The 20,773-nt window shown below is 47.4% G+C and overlaps 2 protein-coding genes and 1 pseudogene across 2 annotated transcripts in view; 1 reads left to right on the plus strand and 2 right to left on the minus strand.

Annotated features, from left to right (window-relative positions):
• Nucleotides 1-214: 214 nt before the first annotated feature.
• On the plus strand, nucleotides 215-5,573 carry C18H6orf136 (chromosome 18 C6orf136 homolog). The gene is made up of 6 exons (XM_049765415.1): nucleotides 215-317; nucleotides 2,027-2,425; nucleotides 3,048-3,136; nucleotides 3,310-3,510; nucleotides 5,135-5,204; nucleotides 5,278-5,573. Exons 1-6 carry the CDS (start codon nucleotides 246-248, stop codon nucleotides 5,389-5,391), a joined length of 945 nt encoding a protein of 314 aa, XP_049621372.1. The 5' UTR covers nucleotides 215-245; the 3' UTR covers nucleotides 5,392-5,573.
• Nucleotides 5,574-5,819: 246 nt separating this feature from the next.
• DHX16 (DEAH-box helicase 16) overlaps nucleotides 5,820-20,773 on the minus strand; it is a 30,406-nt gene continuing 15,452 nt past the window's right edge. Inside the window, exons 10-20 of the mRNA XM_049765325.1 lie at nucleotides 18,417-18,627; nucleotides 18,148-18,246; nucleotides 17,886-18,038; nucleotides 13,795-13,935; nucleotides 13,222-13,384; nucleotides 12,998-13,116; nucleotides 12,813-12,880; nucleotides 8,070-8,232; nucleotides 7,814-7,975; nucleotides 7,363-7,536; nucleotides 5,820-5,992 (exon numbers count right to left, since the gene is read on the minus strand). Coding sequence (XP_049621282.1) covers nucleotides 5,864-5,992; nucleotides 7,363-7,536; nucleotides 7,814-7,975; nucleotides 8,070-8,232; nucleotides 12,813-12,880; nucleotides 12,998-13,116; nucleotides 13,222-13,384; nucleotides 13,795-13,935; nucleotides 17,886-18,038; nucleotides 18,148-18,246; nucleotides 18,417-18,627 — 1,582 coding nt within the window. The 3' untranslated portion in view covers nucleotides 5,820-5,863. The remainder of the gene's footprint in view (nucleotides 5,993-7,362; nucleotides 7,537-7,813; nucleotides 7,976-8,069; nucleotides 8,233-12,812; nucleotides 12,881-12,997; nucleotides 13,117-13,221; nucleotides 13,385-13,794; nucleotides 13,936-17,885; nucleotides 18,039-18,147; nucleotides 18,247-18,416; nucleotides 18,628-20,773) is intronic.
• On the minus strand, nucleotides 9,402-9,661 carry LOC125996241 (FXYD domain-containing ion transport regulator 4-like; annotated as a pseudogene).

Here is a 20,773-nt window from a genome sequence, read left to right on the forward strand (position 1 = left end):
AGCGGCGTCCTTGCCGCAGCCCGAGCGCCGCAACCAGCGCTCAGGAAGCCGCAGTGCGCACGCGCCGACCATCTCCGTTTCCCTGCCCTCGGGCCCTTTCCTCGCCCCCCCTCGCATCCCCTCCCCTTCTCCGAAGCCGGCTCCGGGGTGCGCTGGTCCCCGGGAGGAGCCCGGAGGCCGCACAGCGAGTGGGAGAGCGAGCGAGCGAGCGAGCGCGCACTCGCTCCTTCCCATCCCGGAAGACCATGTACCAGCGCAGCCGGGGGGCGGCCCGGCGCCTGGGCCCGTGCCTGCGCGCCTACCAGGCTCGGCCTCAGGTGAGCGAGCGGGGAGGGGGCGGGAGGGACCCTCGGAGCGGGGCGGGGCGGAGCGCGCGGCGTCCCGCGCAGGCGCAGTGCGGTGGCCTCGGCCGCCCCTTCCCACCTGTGCGCGGAGCGGCGCGGCGCGGAGCCGGGCTGAGGGGGGGCGTGGGGGCTCGTGGAAACCGGTTCTGGCGGGTCCGGGCCGGCTAGGCGCGGCGGCGACTGGATTGCGCGGGACGGGACCGCCCGCGGCTCCCGCTCTCCGCCGCTGCCCTGCGCCTGGAGGTGACTTGAAGGGCAGGCGCCCGCGAGCCCCGACTCCCGCTCCGAGCTGGCGAGAGGGTAGCCACGCCCCCGCGAGAGGGCGCCGGGGTCGCCGTCGGGGTCAGGCCGGGCCGCGAGGCCCCGCCCCGGAGTCACGTCCACGGGCGCTACGTGACCGGCCGGGCCCCCCGGGAGAGCGAAGTCCGGCCGAACCCCAGCCCGCTTTGGGGCATTAAATCGGGGCACGCGTTTTACGGCTGCTGTTTTATGGGTCACAGAGTTTAATCACAGTTATCTTGCCACGCCCGTCTTAACTGCAGGTGGCTTCAACGTCCTCCTCCACAGGCCATTTGGAGAAGCCAAAAATTACAAAAAAAATAAAAAAAAAAAGACACACCAGGACTACGGGGCTTGAAGGGTACAATTGAAACTCAGGTGGCACCTCACCAGGGTGGACGTTCTTCGCGATTTCTTTTCTTGCACTAGATAGCAGTTATGTTGTAGGCTACTTTTCATCCACAGGGTTGACTATCCAAGCTGCTCCTCATGACATAGTCTTGCTCAGGAAGATAAAATTGTCCTCAGTATTGGATTTTATGAATATAAGGGTGCTTGCTAATATTTGATTGGTTTTGAGGCGTCCTCATCCAGCGGTCCTCAGGGATTACTTACTCCTAGCTCTGCATTCAGGGATCACTAGTGGGTGCTAGGGATCCGAACTGGTTGGCTGCACACTAGGCAAGTGCATTCTGCTCTACCTGCTGTATTATTGTTCCAACCTAGGGAATGTTTTAATGTTTTTTGGGTTTTATCGGCGGCTTTTTTTTTTTTTTTTTTTTTTTTTTTTGCTTTGTTTAGGCCACACTCAGCTGCACTCAGGAGTTACTCCTGGCTTTGCGCTCAGAAATTGTTCCTGACAGGCTCAAGGGACCCTTGAGATGCCAGGGATGGAACCAGCGTCAGTCGTGAGTCTGCTGAGTGCAAAACAAACGCCCTACCGCTGAGCTATCGCTCCAGCCTTATTCTATTTTTGTTTTTTGGGTCACACCCAGCGGAGCTAAGGTTCAGGGGACCATATGGGATACCGGGGATTGAACCCATTTCTGTCCTAGGTCAGCCATGTGCAAAGCAAACTTCCTACCACTGTGCTAACCACCCAGACCGCAGAGTCAGGAGTAACCCCTGAGCGCCACTGACGGTGACTCAAAAACCAAAAAAAAAAAAAAAGATCAGGGTGGATGAGGGCCTTAGGCAGCCAACTTCTTGTTTTTTGGGGGCCACACCCAGTGATGTTTGTCCTTATTCTTGGCTTTGCACTCAGGAATTACTCCTGATGCTGTTCAGGATCATTTGGGATGCTGGAGACTGAACCTGGTTGTCTGCATGCAAGGCAAGCATCCTACTCGTTGTACTATTGCTCCATCTAACATAATTTCTTCCTTTGTGTTTTTCATCTTCAGGACCAGATTTCTCCACGGGCACTACCATTCCCACCTCTTTGGCCCCAAGGCGCGACAACCACTTCTCCATCTTCTTCCCTCCGGTCTCCCTCAGTTCCCTCCACTCCCACCCTGCTTTTTCCCCGAGTTCCCCCTCAGCCTCTTCCCCAGGTCCAAGCTCTCAACTCACCATGGGTGGTTCTCCCGCCAGGAAAGAGGGAGGAGGGCCCAGGGCCTGAGCTGCATAGTGGCTGCCTTGATGGGCTTAGGAGCCTATTTGAGGGACCTCCCTGTCCCTCTCCTGGGGCTCTGATACCATTCCGAGCCCCTGGGTTCACCTGCCCTTCCCCTGCCACTCCATCGGGAGATCCAAGTATGGAGGAGCACCTGGCTGTCATGTATGAGAGACTAAGACAAGAGGTATGCCAGTTGCCAGTTACTTTTATCTTTGTTGCTTATGGAAGGGTTGGGGTAGGTAATAGAAACAGTTCGTTGCATTTTTAGACTCCTCGGGTGTGCATAAAATGATGCTATAAACATTTCTCATGAAAAGATGTTTCTCAGGAGCCAGAACGATAGTACAACTGGTAGGCCATTTGCTTTGCACGCAGACTTACGCACCCTGTAAAGTCTCCCAAGCCTGCCAAGAACGATCCCTGTGCACAGAGCTGGAGTAAAATGCTGAGCACCACCACGTGTTGACCCCCCCACCTCCAAAAGAGGATGCTCAACTTGAATTAGGGGAAGTTAAACATAGGATAATGTTTTTATTGTTTATTTTTTGGGGGGTCATACTTGGTGTTGCTCAAGTTACTCCGGGCTCTGCACTCAGTAATTACACCTGGTAATACTCAAGGGACCATATGGAATGCCTGGGATCAAACCCAGGTTGGCAGCCTGCAAGACAAGTGCTCTAGTCACTGTACTATTGCTCTGCCCCCAGCAGATGAGATGATCTTTATTCAGAGGAAAATAGGCACTGAAAATAGAACTGAAAAAGCGATCATTTCTCTCTGGGCTGACACTTCCTTCTTCTACCTAGCTTCCCAATCTCTTCATTCACTCGCATGACTACACACTCTACTCTACAGATGTGGAATTCATCAATGAAATACTGAACATGCGTACCAAGTGAGAATCCAGGCGCTGGTAGGATCTTGGGGGGGAAAGGGCAGTGTCACACACTTAATTTTTTCATTTACCAGAGAAGATCCTAGGCGGCTTCTCCTAACCCTTCCTATTCCTCAGAGACCATGTGGTTTTTGCATTGCACCATCACAAGCTTTCTTTCCCACCCTTCTCAGGGGCCGGACATGGTACATTTTGTCACTGACGCTATGCCGCTTCCTAGCCTGGAACTATTTTGCACAGCTTCGGTTGGAGATTCTACAACTGACCCGCCACCCTGAAAATTGGACTCTACAAGCCCGCTGGCGGCTTGTGGGGCTGCCCATTCATATGCTCTTTCTGCGTTTCTACAAGCGTGACAAGGAAGACCTTTACAGGTAAAAGTGAGAATCTACGAAACATTTCCTAATCTTTTAGGACATAAATGACCAAACCTAATCTAGAAAATCCCTATCTAGTCTGCTTTATTTGCAGGCTCTTTTATGATAAAATCTTTTTTTTGTTTTGTTGTTTTTGGGTCACACCCGGCAGTGCTCCAGGCTCAGAAATTGCTCCTGGCAGGCACAGGGGACCATATGGGACACCGGGATTCGAACCGATGACCTCCTGCATGAAAAGCAAACGCCTTACCTCCATGCTATCTCTCTGGCCCCTAAAATCTTGTTTTTAATGTGACAAATATGAGTTGTTGGTTTGTTTTTTTTTTTTTGGTTGTTGGGCCACACCTGGTGACGCTCGGGTTACTCCTGGCTATGTGCTCAGAAGTCGCTCCTGGCTTGGGGGACCATATGGGACGCCTAGGCTAGCGCAGGCAAGGCAGGCACCTTACCTCTAGTGCCACCGCTCGGCTCCAAATATGAGTTATTTTAAGAAGCCTCTGAAATTGATTTATATATATATATATATATATATATATATATATAGATATATATATAGATATAGATATAGATATAGATATATATAGATATATATATATTACCTGACATTTGTAGATACCCAAATGCCTATTAAATGAAAATTCAAAACTTTAAAAGATCTGGTTAAAAAATAAAAAAAAGCAGGGTCGGAGAGATAGCTCAGCGGCGTTTGCCGTGCAAGCAGCCGATCCAGGACCTAAGGTGGTTGGTTCCAATCCCGGTGTCCCATATGGTCCCCGGTGCCTGCCAGGAGCTATTTCTGAGCAGATAGCCACGAGTAACCCCTGAGCACTGCCAGGTGTGGCCGCCCCCCCCAAATTAAAAAAAAAAAAAAAACTAAAAATTAAAAAAGCTAATTGTTCTCAAACTGTTGCACAGTGAGATCATCTAAGAATTTTTATAAATGTTGGTACTGGGGCTGGAGAGATAGTACAGCAGTTAAGATGCTTGCCTCACACACAGTGAACACTTGATATTCAGCTTCCATCCTCAGCACCACATGATCCCCCAAGCTTGGCTAGGAATGATCCTTGATTGTAGAGCCAGGAATACACTCTGAGCAAAGCTTAATTTCGCCCCAAGCCCCGAAAAAATGGTGTCAGGGCCGGAGAGATGGCATGGAGATAATGTGTTTGCTTTGCATGCAGAGGATGGTGGTTCAAATCCCGGCATCCCATATGGTCCCCCTGCCAGGAGTGATTTCTGAGCATAGAGCCAGGAGTAACCCGAGTGCTGCTGGGTGTGACCCAAAAACCAAAAAATAAATATATGGTGTCAGACATTCTGATTTAATATGGACAGGTAACATGATATCAGAACTTTATCAAGTTTCCCAGTGACCTAATATTAGTAATATTTGGAACTACTAGATTCTCTGATGAACTTTGGGACTTTTTTTTTTAAGAGGTGTACCCTAACATGGGACGCCGGGCTTCGAACCTGAATGGTTCAGAGGCTGCTTGTGAACCATTTAGGTTCACAGGCTGCTTGCTAGTCAAGCACCTAGCCACTGGGCTAGATCGCCAGCCCCTGGGACTATCTTTTTACCTCTTTAATAAAATCTTATTCTCCCTTCCTTCACCAGGTCCTATGATGCCTATTCCACTTTCTACCTGAATTCCGACGGCCTCATTTGTCGCCACCACCTAGACAAAGTGAGTCCTCAAGCTGGGTTTGGGTGAAAGGTTTAAACATCTTGACACCTGGCATTAACCTTTCTCCCTGCAGCTGATGCCTTCACACTCACCCCCAATGCCTGTGAAGAAACTGCTAGTGGGAGCCCTGGTAACGCTGGGGCTGTCAGAACCAGAATCCAACTTAAATTTGTGTCGTGAGGCCTGACCCAGCAACTGGGGTGGAGACAGCACTTAAGACTCTACTACGCACATGGGGAGGAGGAGGTAGAGTTGCCAAGAATCTCAGGAGCCGATTTCTTCCCTTCTCTCTTCTTTGTTTATTCTTCCATCTCATGCAGCTGCTGTGTAATTTAACTTGTAAATAATAAAGTTTAAATGAATATGTAAGCTTTGATTTCCATGTCACTTTCTCTAGATACAAAGTCCTCATAAACTTTATTCCAAAAATACTTTTATTAACATAAATACAAAAGGAAAGGAGTTGTTGTCAGGCTCTATGTCCTTTTTTTTTTGAGGGGGGTTTGGGCCACATCCGGTGACACTCAGGTTACTTTTGGCTATGTGCTCAGAAATCTGCTCCTGGCTTGGGGGAGCATATGGGACGCTGGGGGATCGAACTGCTGTCCAGCCATACCACTACATACCACTGCTCTGGCCCCCTTTATGTCCTTTTCTTTTTATCCTAGCTCTTCTCGTGTCTTGCCTAATTTTTTAGGCATCTTCTTAGCATGGGGATCTTCTAGTTCCTTGGCCTTATAATAGTGGGGAGCAACTTCCAGAAGCCAACTGCTCTCAATCTCCAGTACCTAAAAGAGAATTAGATTTTATTTTTTCTTACCTAAATTTTTTTTGGTTTTTGGGCCTGCCCTGGCGTTGGCACACAGGGTTTACTCCTGGTTCTGTGCTCAGAAATTGCTCCTGGCAGGCTCGGGACCATATGGGATTAATGGAAATCAAACCCAGGTCTGTTCTGGCCAGCCGCGTGCAAGGCAAACACCCTACCACTGCTAGCTCTCCAGCCCCTCTTACCTAAATTCTAATGTAAGGTTCTTTAGGGCTGGGGATAGAACAGTGAATAAGATCTGCCCTTCACTTGGCTGTGGTTGGATCCATGGCGTCACCAAGAGTGATCCCTGAACACCACCTGGTCTGACCCGAAAGAAAACAAAATGGGTTGGAGATAAACCTGGTGGTTAAGGGGCCTGAGCTTTAAAAGTACAGTGGGTAGGGCATTTGTCACGCATGTGTCTGACTTGATTTGGATCTCTGGAATCCCATATGGTTCGTTTCCCAAGACTGCCAGGAGTGATCTTTGAGCACTGTTAGGGTTGGCCTAAAAACCAATTAAAAAGAAAAAAAAAAACACCGGATGGTTAAATACCTGCCTTGCATATCTGCAACCCTGGGTTTAATCTCTAGCACACACACCCCAAAAAGGTTTTTTTTTTTAACTTCAAAAGTAAAGAAAAAGATGCTATATTACCACAGGAAATATAATACTTCGTTATCCCAGATCCCAAGGAAGCAGTCTTTAAAGTACATTCCAGACAATAATATATTTGCTATATTTGCTATTATGGTTCCAGCCTCAAACCTCAGCATTCAAGTGTTGAGCTGGGGATGTATATGACAGTATAGGATATGACTCAGCTGTGTGAAGTCCTGAGTTTAATCCCCAACACCACATACACAATTCTATAGATCAAAATTTATTGAGTATGTTTTGGTGTGTTTGGGAGGGGGGGAAGGATTGGAGCTATACTCAGCAGTATTCAGGACTTACTCCTGTCTCTGCTTAGGGATCATTCCTGGTATGGCTTAGGGGGGCCATACAAGGCTCTAGGATCAAACCCGGGACAGCCACAATACAAGCACCCTACCCACTATACTGTCTTTCTCTCCAGCCCTAATTACAATTTTTTTTTAAATCCTAATAGGTGCTAAGACAGTTGTGATTAAAAAAAAAAAAAAAAAGCTTTTCTAAGGGTTCCACAACCTTGTGTTACTCAGGGAAGCATATGGTACTAGGGACTGAGCCCAGGGTTCCTGCATGGGAAGTATGCCAAACAAGCCTTTTAGCTATTCTCCCAGCCCATGAACCTAGAATTTTAGGCTGCTAGAATACTACCTCCCCGCACAAGCTCCAGCTGTTTAGGCAACTGTCTAATGAACTCACCTGTCTCATGAACTCCTTGGTAGTCAAGACAAGTTCATGGTAGAGCAGCCAGCGTGGCATTTCCTCAAAGAGAGATGAGTTGGGATGAATGAACACTGTCTGCTGCTGTTTCACTGTTCGATAGCCGCTGCGTGTTAACCTTGCTGTGTGGTAAAAGTAACCAGCAGTGATGGCCTAAGGCATAGGCAGGAAAGAAAGTCAAGAGAAACTCAGACATCCAGGAAGCCTTGACATTTACTATTCTCATTCAGGCTTTATGAAAACTATAAAGGCAAGGAGTTAAGTAGTACAGGAAGAGCTCACTGAGAGAGCTATAGTTCTCTGGACAAGAAGCTCAGGACTCCTATCACTAGGGGAAAAGGGCTGCTGTTAGCAAGAGGGACTGCCACAGGATATCAGAAGTTTGCTCCCTGGGAAATACTGGTGGATGGCAGACTAAAGAAATGCTGACCTTGCGTACACGTATATAGTCCCCCTGGCAGGAACTGAGACTGACTTCCACACGTTCCAAAAGTCCTTCCAACTGTTCGCGTACATCCCGCGCTCGGCGCATTGATCTGAACTGTACGAAGTTTTCATAGCACCACTGAGAAGAGTAACCACTCTCAGCCCACTGAACAAAGCATTAAAAAAGAATGAATAAGTATTCAGCACGACAGAAGAGACCCATATCTCCCTCATTCCCATTTCCCTCTGAGCCCAATGACCTGTGTATAAACATTAAGCAGAACCAGATGGTCCCCACCCGGAAGGAAAAAGTTGACACGGGCATTGTCAGCATGGACAACTTTGTCCTTGGGCCTGTAGAAGATTGAATTGTTGACAGAAAGCATGGCAGCCACCGTCAGGATCTCTTCTGAACAGCTGTACCTGTGGTAAAAGAGGGAAAACATACTAGTTCAAAGCAAGATACCTAGATGTCCTTCTAGATGCCCTTGTCACTGTGATGGGTATTTTTCACAGGGACATTGCTGGTCAGGATCATGGCTACAAATATGAGCGGCTCAGATTGTGGTGTCAGAGAATAGATTATGATGGCAACAGCAGAAGTACAAAGTTTAAGAAGATAAAGGCTTTTTCTGTTTGTTTCTTTTGGGCCACACCCAGCAGCACTCGGTTACTCCTGGCTCTGCGCTCAGAAATCACACCTGGCTTGGGGGAACCATATGGAATGCCAGGATCGAACCTGTGTCCATCCTGGGTCAGCCGCATACAAGGCATACTCCCTACCACTGTGCTACCACTCTGGCCCAAGAAGGTAGAGGCTTTAGATGAAACTAACATACAAAGAATATCCAAAAAGGCAGGGACAGGAAAGCAGTGAGGAAAGGTTCTTCCTGTAAGTTCATGTTAATGACCTCTGACTTCAATTCCTACTGAAGAAAGGCATCTAGGGCCAGAGAGAACTAGATGGAGTGAGCCCATGCTTTGTAAGCAACAGACCCAGGTTCAAAGCCTCCAGTAATAATCCCTCAAGTACCACTAGGAGCTACCACTAAACTCAGCCAAGAGTAGTCTGAGCAGAGCTTAGTGTGACCTAAAAATCCAAAACAAATAATACAAACCAGAAGACATGTAAAGGTGGTTTAGACCAGAAGGTAAATCAGAGACCAGTGACTAGCTACAAGTTATCTCTCCCAAAAAATGTAATAGATCAGGGTCCAGAGTGATAGTACAGTGGGTAGAGCACTTGCTTTGTAAATGGCCAACCTAGGTTTTAACTCTAGCATCCCATATGGTCCCTTCCGCCACAACACTGCCAGGAGTGATCTCTGAGTACAGAGTGGAATCAGCCTGAGCACCAGGTATGCAACCCCCCCAAATGAAAAGGAATCTGGTAGGTCAGCATTTGGTTTTCTGTTTTTTTTTGTTTTTTTTTTTTTTTTTTTAGCAGTGAGAACAGTTTAATCTACAAACCAGCTTTGACAGGCTCCCATCTGGAGGGGGCCCTTTGCAGAGAAAGGCTATGACAAAAGCTAAGACCTGCCCCACTTGGGGAGGCAATTCTGGGGATTAGCACTGGGAGCATCACCACACACTCAGCAGGAACTGGCAGAGCCTGGAGTGATGAATGGACCAGCTTTTTCGGGTAAGGCTGGGTTTCTCTTTCTTCTTGCATTTGCATTGATGACTCAGGAGAAAGCCGATTCCCACAATGCACAGGATGAACGTGCAGATGGTCCTGCTCAGCTGCAGTGTCTCCCAGTCAAAATAGGGGGCTGTTTTTATCAACCAACTCATTGGCTTCCAGGGCAGGCAGGCCAGCCAGCACCAGGAGGCCCAGGGTCACTCCCTTCATGTCCCAGCAGGGAAGAGGAGTGGGCAGCTCTCAGTACCTCAGCACCAAGTCAACTTGCTGAGCTCCTGGGAGGACTGGATGGAAAAGGCTTCGGTTTTCTGTTGTTTTTATAGTTTTCATTTATTTTATTTATTTATTTATTTTTTTTTTGAGTCCTACATAATGGTGCTCAGTACTTACTCTTGGTTCTGTATTTAGGGATCACTTTTGGTAGGCCTCAGGTGACCATATGGGATGCTGTGGATCAAACCAGGGTGGAATGCATGTAAGATGAGTGCCCTATCCAGTATTCGTTTTGTTTTTTGGGTCACAACTGGCAGCGCTCAGGGGTTACTCCTGGTTCTATGCTCAGAAATCACTCCTGGCTGGCATGGGGGACCATATGGGACACCGGGATTCAAACCGATGACCTTCTGCATGAAAGGTAAATGCCTTACCTCCATTCTATCTCTCCGGCCCTGGCCCTATTTTTTTTTAAAATCTTGGAATACTTCACACATTTGTGTCACCCATGCACAGTGACTTACTCAATTTTAGCACACGTACTACTCAAGTGAAAACTTGAAGGCATTTGGAGGCACAGCTGGGTTCTGTTCACCCACTCCCAAGGGGAAGGAGCAGGAGCCAGTGGGTTTCGGAAAGCATGCAGGGGGTAGTAGCTGAGGACAGAAAAGCTGCTGAGGTAGACCAGCAGATGCACCCCCAAACATTTATTATGAGGTGATGGAGGCACATTTGAACATCTGAGAAATACACATCAGAACACACTTTCCAGGTCATTTAGAATCAGATGTGCTGTTGAGGGTCACAGAACACTTGGGGAGAGCAGGTAATATTAGCCTCACAGATTTAAGAAGCAGGAAAGCATAAGTGTGTGTGCTACTGTGAGAGCAGTAAGAAACAGGCTGCTATTAGTTTATATAGTTCAGAAGTGAGAAGGCCGAGCATGCAGACAAAGTGAGAGGCCGGAACACAGCAGTCTGCTAAGCACTGGATATGAGCCCCTACTTCTCAATCAGGTCTTCCCAGTACTCAGGCACTTGGGATAGTTCTGCCTGGGAGGGGGGCCGTGCTTATTTTGGCTATGGCGGTGCTTATTTTGGCTATAGCGGTGCTGAGGGCTTATTCCTGGCTCTATACTCAAGGATCACTCCTGGAAGATTTGAGAAATAATTTGGGATACTGAGGACTCAAACTTGGTTGGCTGTAGACAAAGCAAGCACCCTACCTGCTGTACTATTTCTCTAGACCTGGGATGGTTTTGTTTTCATGCTTTGTTCCCTAAGGTTGAATGAACTTAGTGCACAATTACCTATGTACAAGCCTAAATTTTCAGGCTGTGACAGCCCAGGTTATTAAAATGTTATAGAAGAGCTTTTAGGACAACCAGAGATTAGGAGTCTCAAGCATCAGCCTTATGCCTGGGAGCACTGAATGACTATTCAGGCTACCTTTAGCTCCATGTAGGGCCAAGAATAATGGAAAAATAGTAAGGAATTCTGTAACTAAATGGACAAAGACAAAGATCCAGAACCTCAACTACAAGAGAAATTTCTAAAAATAAATTTTATGGCTTTCTTTTGGGCCACACCAAGCAGTATTTAGGGGTTTTTCCTGATTCTGCACTCAGGAAAGTGCAAGGAAAGTACCCTACCCACTATACTATCACTCACACCCCAATAAAGAAGAGAATTTAACATATCTGACATTTAGAAGAATACCCAACAAAATATGAAAAAACACCATCCATATGAAAAAACACCAAGACACACTGTAATCAAAATGGAAAAGAACAAGAGAGACAGACTCCTTAAGACAGAGATTGGGGGCCCGGAGAGATAGCACAGCGGCGTTTGCCTTGCAAGCAGCCAATCCAGGACCAAAGGTGGTTGGTTCGAATCCCGGTGTCCCATATGGTCCCTTGTGCCTGCCAGGAGCTATTTCTGAGCAGAGCCAGGAGTAACCCCTGAGCACCGCCGGGTGTGGCCCAAAAACCAAAAAAAAAAAAAAAAAAAAAAAAAAAAAAGACAGAGATTGGGGGGCCAGAGATATAGCATGGAGGTAAGGCATTTGTGTTTCATGCAGAAGGTCGGTGGTTCGAATCCCAGCATCCCACATGGTTCCCAGTGCCTGCCAGGGGCGATTTCTGAGCATAGAGCCAGGTGACCCAAAAACCATAAACAAACAAACAAACAAAACAGAGATTAGAGAGATGAGCACACACTTTCCTAGTACTTTATATGATGCCCTGGGCCTGCCAGGAATGATTCATGAGCACAGAGCCAGGAGCAAGACTTGAGCAGCATCAAGTCAATGAACTATTTTTCAGTGTTTTGGTTTGTGGGTTTTTTGGGGGAGCGGGGTGCTATACTTGGTGGTAATCAGGGCTGACTCCTCAAGGATCACTCCCAGTGGGACTCAGGGAACTGTATGGGTGCTGGGGAGTGAACCAAGTTTGGTCCAATGCCAGTCAAATACCCTACTCTTTATACCATCTCTCCAGCCTCCAAAACCATATTTTTTTTGTTAATGATTAGTATGGAAGGGGGCCAGAAGATAGCAGGAAGGACTGAAGCACCTTCACATGCAAGAGGCCCATTTTCAATCCCAGGTACTACATCAGTCCCCGAGATTAGTTGTACACTATTGGGTGTGATCACTCAAAAACAACAAGAAACATGGGGCTGGAGAGAGAGTACAGCGATAGGCATTTGCCTTGCATACAGATGATTCAGGACTGACGGTGGTTCAAATATATGGTCCCCTGTGCCTGCCAGGGGCAATTTCTGAGGGCAGAGCTAGGAGTAACCCAAGTGCCACGGGTGTGATCCAAAAACCTAAACAAAAAAATAAAACAAAAAAAAAAAAAAAGAAAAGAAAATGAAACGAAACAAAATCCAAGAAACAAACAAAATAGTATGAAGAAGAAGAAGGAGATAACATATCAATAGTGATGCCTATATCTCTATCACTGCCAGGAGTGACTCCTGATTGCAAGCTAGAATTAAGTGCTGAGCATCATAAGGTGTAGTTCAAACCCAAAAATAAACCAATCAAACAAAAAAACCCACACGAAGTATGAACCTTAGAGATGGGAGGACCAGTATGGCCAGTTTATATGCTGGAGGCCAGGTCAGAATATGAGACTTACTTCTCAGAGGCCAGGATCATTTTAGATAGCATGGGGTCCACAGGAAGCTCTGCCATCTTTCGACCAGACTAAGGAGAGAAAAGATGAGAGCTGACACTTACCCTCCTTTAAGTGATCCTCCATTACCCAAGAGCTTACTCTGATCCCCTCTGTCCTTCCCCAGTCCCTCTTGTCCCCCACCTCACCGTGGTAAGCTCCCCAAGGTGGTTGAGGGCTCCTAAAGCATACAGTTGTTCCAGAGCCAGCAACAAGGTCTCATATGGTGGTGGATCCAAGAAATCAAAATGTATAAGGTCATGGATTCCTACAGAAAAATGTGAGTGGTTAGAGCAGTGTTCCTTCACAAGGACTAGTGCCACCAGCCCCCTCCCTCGACCCTCCTGCCAGTAACACTGGGCACCCCAATCACCTAAGCTCTTCAGCAGCAACACAACATTGCCCAGGCTGGTTCTTTGGATCTCAGGGACAGTGGTCTCCTCCAGCTCATGTTGATATGCCCAAGCAGTATAGAGGCGGAAGCACTTCCCAGCAGCCACTCGACCTGCCCGACCAGCTCGCTGATTGGCTGAGGCCTGGAAAGAAAGGAGATGCAAGCTGGCTGAAAGCTAACTGTGAGAACAGATAGAACAGTATTCAGGGAGGGGCCGGAGAAATAGCATGGAGGTAACGCGTTTGCCTTTCATGTAGAAGGTCATTGGTTCAAATCCCAGTATCCCATCTGCCCCCCCCCCCCCCAGCCTGCTAGGAGCAATTTCTGAGCATAGAGTCAGGAGTAACCCGAGTGCTGCCAGGTGTTGACCCAAAAACCAAAAACCAAAAAAAAAAAAAAAAAAAAAAAAGAACAGTATTCAGGAAAAGAATCTGAGAAGATGTGGACAGCTTACACCCTATGCCCTATGAAGCCCCCACAGACTCAAGCTAGCCCTTGTGGTGAGATTTGTCCCAACCCCCTTGAAGAGATCCAGCTAGAGTGTAGGCCCACCTTGCTACAGGGTGTGACGGTGAGCGACTCCATGCCTGTGCGGGGGTTATAGCTCTTCTGCTTACAGAACCCTGGATCCAGCACGTAAATGATGCCTTCGATGGTGAGAGAGGTCTCTGCGATGTTTGTTGCCACAACCACCTGAGTGAGATAATATGGATGGTTCATCCAGTAACCCAACCCATATATTAACTAAGAAATGATAATCCTGGATGCTTCAGAGTAGAGAAGCAGGCAGGCACAGAGTAGAAGCGGAGAGGATTAGTTGCCACAGTGAGTAGAAGGGTGAGGAAGAAGTGAATTCATAATTTTAATTTTTTAACTATTTGTTTTATTTTAGATACTTAATCTACAATATTGGTAATAGCAGGGTTTCATGAAAAACAAAACAAAATAACACACTCCAACACCACACTTTCCATTAGCGTGTCAGTTTCTCTCTACCATGTTTCAATATACCCAAGCTTTTCCCACCCCATCTTATCCTCCATAGAGTGATAATGCTTTCCATTAAAAACCAGTTCTCAGGGGCCGGAGAGATAGCATAAAGCCAGGAGTAATCCCTTAGCACTGCCGGGTGTGACCCAAAAACAAAAAAATAAAAAAACAGTTCTCAGCCCTTAATAGGAAGCCTGTCACTGGAAGGGACCACTAGGATATAATAGAGGGAAATAGTCACTCTGGATGAGAACTGGGTGCTGAAAGGAGGAAAAGAGAGATGCATGATACTCTATGTAACAGTATTGCACAGCACAGTGCTTCGTAGGGGTAATGGGAGGGGAAGTAACTAGAAAAAAGTATCTCCACAGACACATGCTGGGGGACAGGAGGGAAACTGGGAACATTGGTGGAAAGAAGTGGACACTGGAGGAAGGACTGGTCTTGGAACATGGTACAGGTGAAACTCAACCATGAATAACCCTGTAACTTTATAATTCACTGCTACTCAGTGAAAAATAAAGACCAGTTCTTGGGACTGGAGAGACAGAACAGTAAGTAGGGTACTACTTGTCTTGGACCTGGACTAACTGGGGTCTATCCCCAGTACCCTAAAACCTAAAATCTACTAAAACCATCAGAACTGATACAGGGTCAGGGGCTGGAGAGATAACATGAAGGTAAGGCATTGCCTTTCATGCAGAAGAAAGGTGGTTCGAATCCCATATGGTCCCCCATGCTTGCCAGGGGCGATTTTCTGAGCAGGGAGCCAGGAGTAACCCCTGAGTGCTGCCGGGTGTGACCCAAAAACCAAAAAAAAAAAAAAAAAAAAAAGAATTGATACAGGGTCAGAGAGATAATACAATGGATAGGGAATTTGTCTTGCAAATGGCTGACCAGTGTTTGATCCTTGACACCTCCTATGGTTTCCAGGTATACCCACCCTGAAAAAAAAAAAACACCCAAAAACAAACCACCAGGTAGGCATGATCCCTGGTGGACAGGATTAAGCCTGAGCACTGCCAGGTATGACCCCAAAAGCACTAAAGCAAATAAAACAAAGACCCTTTCAGCTCTGGTTGCCTCTGAATATTTGTTTCTTTACTATCTTACTTTTTTGCGGGGGGCCATACCCCGGAAGTGCTCAGGGGTCACTCCTCACCCTGCACTCAGAAATTGCCCCTGGCAGGCTTGGGGAACCATATGGAATGCCAGGGATCGAACCCGGATTCATACTGGGTCAGATGTGTGCAAGGCAAATGCCCTACCCGGGTTCATCCTGGGTCAGATGTGTGCAAGGCAAATGCCCTACCACTATGCTATCTCTCCAGGGCCCAGATTTTGTCTTTTCTTATAGCCAGAGTAGTTTTTTTTGTTTGTTTTTGGGCCACACCTGGTGGCGCTCAGGGGTAACTCCTGGCTCTATGCTCAGAAATTGTTCCTGGCAGGCTGAGGGACCATATGGGATGCTGGGATTCAAACCACCGTCCTTCTGCATGCAAGGCAAACACTCCACCTCCATGCTATCTCTCTAGCCCCAAGAGTACAGTTCTTTTTTTTCTTTTTTCTTTTTTTTTTTTTTTTGAGCCACACCCGGTGATGCTCAAGGATTACTCCTGGCTCTGTGCTCAGAAATCGCTCCTGGCTTGGGGGACCATATGGGACACTGAGGATCGAACCGCAGTCCATCCTGGGTCAGCCGTGTGCAAGGCAAACACCCTACCGTTGAACCGTTGCTCCGGCCCGAGTACAGTTCTTTTTTTAATTTTTTTGTGGTTTTTGGGTCTCACCCGGCAGTGCTCAGGGGTTACTCCTGGCTCCATGCTCAGAAAATGCTCCTGGCAGGCAAGAGGACCATATGGGATGCCGGGATTCAAACCGATGACCTTCTGCATGAAAGGCAAACGCCTTACCTCCATGCTATCTCTCCGGCCCTCTGAGTACAGTTCTTATACCCCAATGTTAAAGAAGATTTAGAGTTGTCCAGAGATGAAATGATTAGTTCTGTCTTCCCCCATTCTTCCATATTCACTTTCTCACTCACTTCCTATATAATAGCTTTTGATGGGTTTCCTTGCTACTTCTACTCCAGCTCTATACATACCACCACAATTTTTTTTTCTTTGTGGGTGGCAGTGTTGGTTGCATCACACTGTGCTCAGCTAGGGTTCAAGTGCCCTGCCTACTGTATCTCTCCATCTTGTGTGCCCTGCGTATTTTCTTTTAGTTTGTTTGTTTGTGGGCAGTGATCAGGGATCACTCCTTGTGGTGTTCAAGGATCATGAGATGTGGCAACTGAATCAGTTCCAGACATGTGCAAGCCAGACATGTGCAAGTCAAGTGTCTTATTCACTGTATTCTCTGGCCACAGAACCATGCTTTAAAAGTATAAAACCGGGGCCCGGAGAGATAGCACAGGGCGTTTGCCTTGCAAGCAGCCCATCCAGGACCAAAGGTGGTTGGTTCGAATCTCGGTCCCCCGTGCCTGCCAGGAGCTATTTCTGAGCAGACAGCCAGGAGTAACCCCTGAGCGCCGCTGGGTGTGGCCCAAAAACCAAAAAAAAAAAAAAAAAAAAAAAGTATAAAACCAGTAGTGGCTTGGCTTGCACATGGCCAGCTTAGGTTTACTCCTTGGAGCCCGTAGAGTCCTCTCACCAGCACTACAAGAAGTAGCCCTGAGCAAAGAGTCATGAGGAAGCCCAGTGTCCAGCCAGATACAGTCCCCAAATCAAGTAAATAAAAGATAAATCAGCCCATCCCTCATTCATCCACTCTACAGGAAAATTCTATCATAGCCCCTCAGAGCTGAGTTCTCTATCCCTGGTGACCTTTCAAAGCCTTTGCTCCTAAGCACAGAGCCTCGCTGGACTACCATAGGCTGCCACCCACTAACAAGTGGCCCTGCACAAGCTGTCCCCTCTGCTTGGCCACACTCTTCTTCCAGCATTTGCTGGGCTCCCTCCCCACCTCATTCAGGCTTCATTTGCCCCTTATCAGTGAGGGAGGGATCCTTCTTGGCCCCACAAGTAAAATTTCTGTTGATTCTTTTTTTTTTTTAATAAAGTTTTTAGGCCATACTTGGTGGTACTTGGGCTTACTTCCAGCTTTGTTCTCAGGAATCCCTCCTGGCAGAGCTCATTGGGTGCTGGGACTGAACCCAAGTCAGCCACAAATGCCCTACCCATTGTACTACTGTTCTGGCCTGACACCATTTTTCTTTTTTTTTTGTTTTTTTGTTTTGTTTTTGTTTTTGGGCCACACCCGGTGACGCTCAGGGGTTACTCCTGGCTATGCGCTCAGAAGTCGCTCCTGGCTTGGGGGACCATATGGGATGCCGGGGGATCGAACCGCGGTCTTTCCAAGGCTAGCGCAGGTAAGGCAGGCACCTTACCTCCAGCGCCACCGCCCGGCCCCTTCTTTTTTTTTTTTTTTTTTGTTTTTTGACACCATTTTTCTTAAAGGTTGAGATCCAGTACCCAAAGTTCCTACATGTGTGCTCCAGATCATCCACACTCTTCCACACTCCATAGCTCTAAGGATGAGGGACCAGCTGAGCCTTCGAGCTGAACAGCACACCAGGCACAAGGCAGACATACATCTGCTTTTCATGCTAGCTGTATAAAGGCCAAAGAATTCAGGTTTCCCTAACTTACCTTCCGAGCCCCAGGAGGAGTGGGCTGGAAGATTCGAGCTTGCATGTCAGAAGGCAGGTTGGCATAAATAGGCAGCACCAAGAGCTCAGGGATTTTGGATCCAAGGCGGCGGCAGCGATCCTGGAGCATCTCGCAGGCTGCCTCAATCTCTTCCTATATGTGGGTGTGGAAATAGCAGTCTAGAGTCAGAGAAAGCCCATCTGCCAGCCATTCCCCTCACACACACACACACATCCCTCCTGCCTCCCCCCATATGTTGTACCTGTCCAGTCAGGAACACCAGGATGTCCCCAGGGCGCTGGGTAACATGGATCTGGAGCACAGACACTACACAGGCTTCCAGGTAGTCAGCCTCTGGGGCCTAGGGTGAGGGCACAACAAGGTTGTCACTGAAGCCTCAGCTCCTGCCAACACACTTCACCCCAGTTCCCTGTGTGCTCACCCTTTCCCATTTTCCTCCCTGGGGACAAACTCCCACAAAGCCTCAGCTTCACTCTTTCAGAGTTAAACTGTTCTTCCAGAGGGGGGCACCTTAGTATAGAAGATGTCAACTGGAAACCTGCGTCCAGGGATTCGGAAGACGGGGGCGTCATCAAAGAAAGTGGAAAAACGGGCAGTGTCCAAAGTGGCAGAAGCCACCAGGACCTTGAGCTCAGGTCGGAAGCGAGCAACATCCTTGATCAGACCAAAGAGAATGTCCGTGTGGAGAGTCCGTTCATGAGCCTCATCTATCATCACCACACTGGAAGAGATAAAGGTGCAGTGAGGAAGAAAGGCAGGGATGCAGGAGGGGACTCTTGTTACCCTGCCTGAGGGGAGGGATGGACACAAAAAGTGCAAGAGGAAATTGGGGGGAAGAGCTGAAACTGGAGAGAGAGGATAGCAGGTAAGGCGCTTACTAATTAATCAAAGAATGCAGGAGAACTAGGAGGGGCTCTCAAGAAGTCAGGGTAGAGAGACTGGAGTGCTGGCGAAAGCAGTAAGACGTCTGCCTTGCCCAAGCTAGCCTAGGAAGAACCCTCGGTTCGACCCTCTGGTGTTCCATATGGTCCCCCAAGCCAGGAGCGATTGACCCAAAAACCAAAAAATAGATAAAAGTTTTAAAGTTATTGTTGCTATTTTATAGTTTTTTTTAGCAATCGATATTGAAAAACATTTAACCTACTGATCCTCAATTACTGTAATTGTTTTGGGTATATATATATATATATATATATTTTTTTTTTTTTTTTTTGGTTGGGGGGAGGTTTTGGATCACACCCGGCAGAGCTCAGGGGTTACTCCTGGCTCTAAGCTCAGAAATCACTCCTGACAGGCTCGGGGGACCATATGGGGTGCCAGGATTCAAACCACCATCCTTATACATACAAACCTACCTCCATGCTATTTCTCCCGCCTCATGAGTATACATATATATATTTTTTTTTGGGGGGGGCCACAACCGGTGCCGCTCAGGAGTTACTCCTAGCTATGTGCTTAGAAATTGCTCCTGGCTTGAGGACCACGATGGAACTGCAGTCTGTCCTAGGTTAGCCACATACAAGGCAAATACCCTACGGCTTGTGGCACCGCTCCAGCCCCTATAATTTTATTTTTGAAATTTACCAATGGCTGCTGCATTTTCCATCTCGGCTTATACTCGAGTCACTACATTTTTCCCATTTTTTTTAGGGTAAAATTGGGGGGGGGGGGTGTCAGCTTATACTCAAGTATATATGGTAATACATATAGCAGCAGGCCCAGAGTACTCTGAAAGCTTCTAGGCTGTTCTCTTGGTAATACTATTCATCCCTGGCAGGTATATGGTTCCTAAACTTTATTCTAGTCCTTTAACCCTCACTTTAGTTTTCTCAGCTGAGTTTATCACTCATTATTCTGATCCAGAAAGATGTCAACCTTGTTTTCAGTCCCCAGATTTCAGCTACTACTGTCTGAATAGCCAGGAAAGGCTGCAGACAATGCACTCTGGCCTCTAAGTTTCTGTCCTATCAGAGATGTCTGGCTTCTTATCAGCTCTGGCCCCAATCCAGTCTTAATCTTTAGCTTTCTGAGTGGCAGCAAGCCTGGAGATGCTCATCCTCCTTCCTTCTTCCTTCATGCCTAACCCTTGATGAGAAATTCCATACACTATAGGCTCCATGGGTTCTCATGGATTTATAGATTTTTTTCATACTTCCTACTGTCATCTTTCACTATTACAAATTCACAGCTACCTCAAAGTTGAGAAAGTAGATCTTTGTCAGCTGGCCTGAACTCACTCCATCTTAGGCATGAATCCCTTCTCTCAACATATTTATTCAACCCTGCATAGTCCATTAAGAATTCACTCTTCACAGCCCACATTGCCACATGATGTGAGTCAAAGGGACTCCAACAGAGAACTCCCATGGCCTTTGTGATCTTGAACATTCTACAGTTCTTTGTGTTGGACTGAAATATATCCCCTGTAGCCTCCCTTTGGTTCTGTGTTCTCTCGAGAGTCACAAAAAGCAAGTCCTGGAACATATCCTGGAACAACCCTTCACATATTAGAGGGCAGCAGGATGTCCTCTTCACTAAGTGGAACAGTTTTCACTTCCTCAAGTGAGCTTCACACAGCTCTTTCAAGTTCTGTGCATCTCTACCACACTGGAAACAACCAAAGGAGGAAACCAATTTCCTGCCACAATATGGTCTTGGTGGTCAGGTCTAGGACCATTGGAACCAAATAGGTGCAAGAAGAGGTAGATAGGGGCTGAAGAGATAGCACAGTGGTAGGGTGTTTGCCTTGCACATGGCCAATCCAGGACGGACCTGGGTTCAATTCCTGGCACCCCATATGGTCCCCTGAGCCTGCCAGGACTGATTTCTGAGCATAGAGCCAGAGTAACCTCTGAGCGCTGCTGGGT

Source organism: Suncus etruscus, chromosome 18 (genome assembly GCF_024139225.1).
Source record: "Suncus etruscus isolate mSunEtr1 chromosome 18, mSunEtr1.pri.cur, whole genome shotgun sequence".
Classification (NCBI taxonomy): domain Eukaryota; kingdom Metazoa; phylum Chordata; class Mammalia; order Eulipotyphla; family Soricidae; genus Suncus; species Suncus etruscus.

Bases quoted from the DNA above. Each gene is read 5' to 3' on its own strand.
- C18H6orf136 (XM_049765415.1), top strand. From the start codon at position 246: ATGTACCAGCGCAGCCGGGGGGCGGCCCGGCGCCTGGGCCCGTGCCTG. The intron at 3,511-5,134 runs GTAAAAGTGAGA...TTCCTTCACCAG, and splicing joins GACAAGGAAGACCTTTACAG to GTCCTATGATGCCTATTCCA. The intron at 5,205-5,277 runs GTGAGTCCTCAA...TTCTCCCTGCAG, and splicing joins GTCGCCACCACCTAGACAAA to CTGATGCCTTCACACTCACC.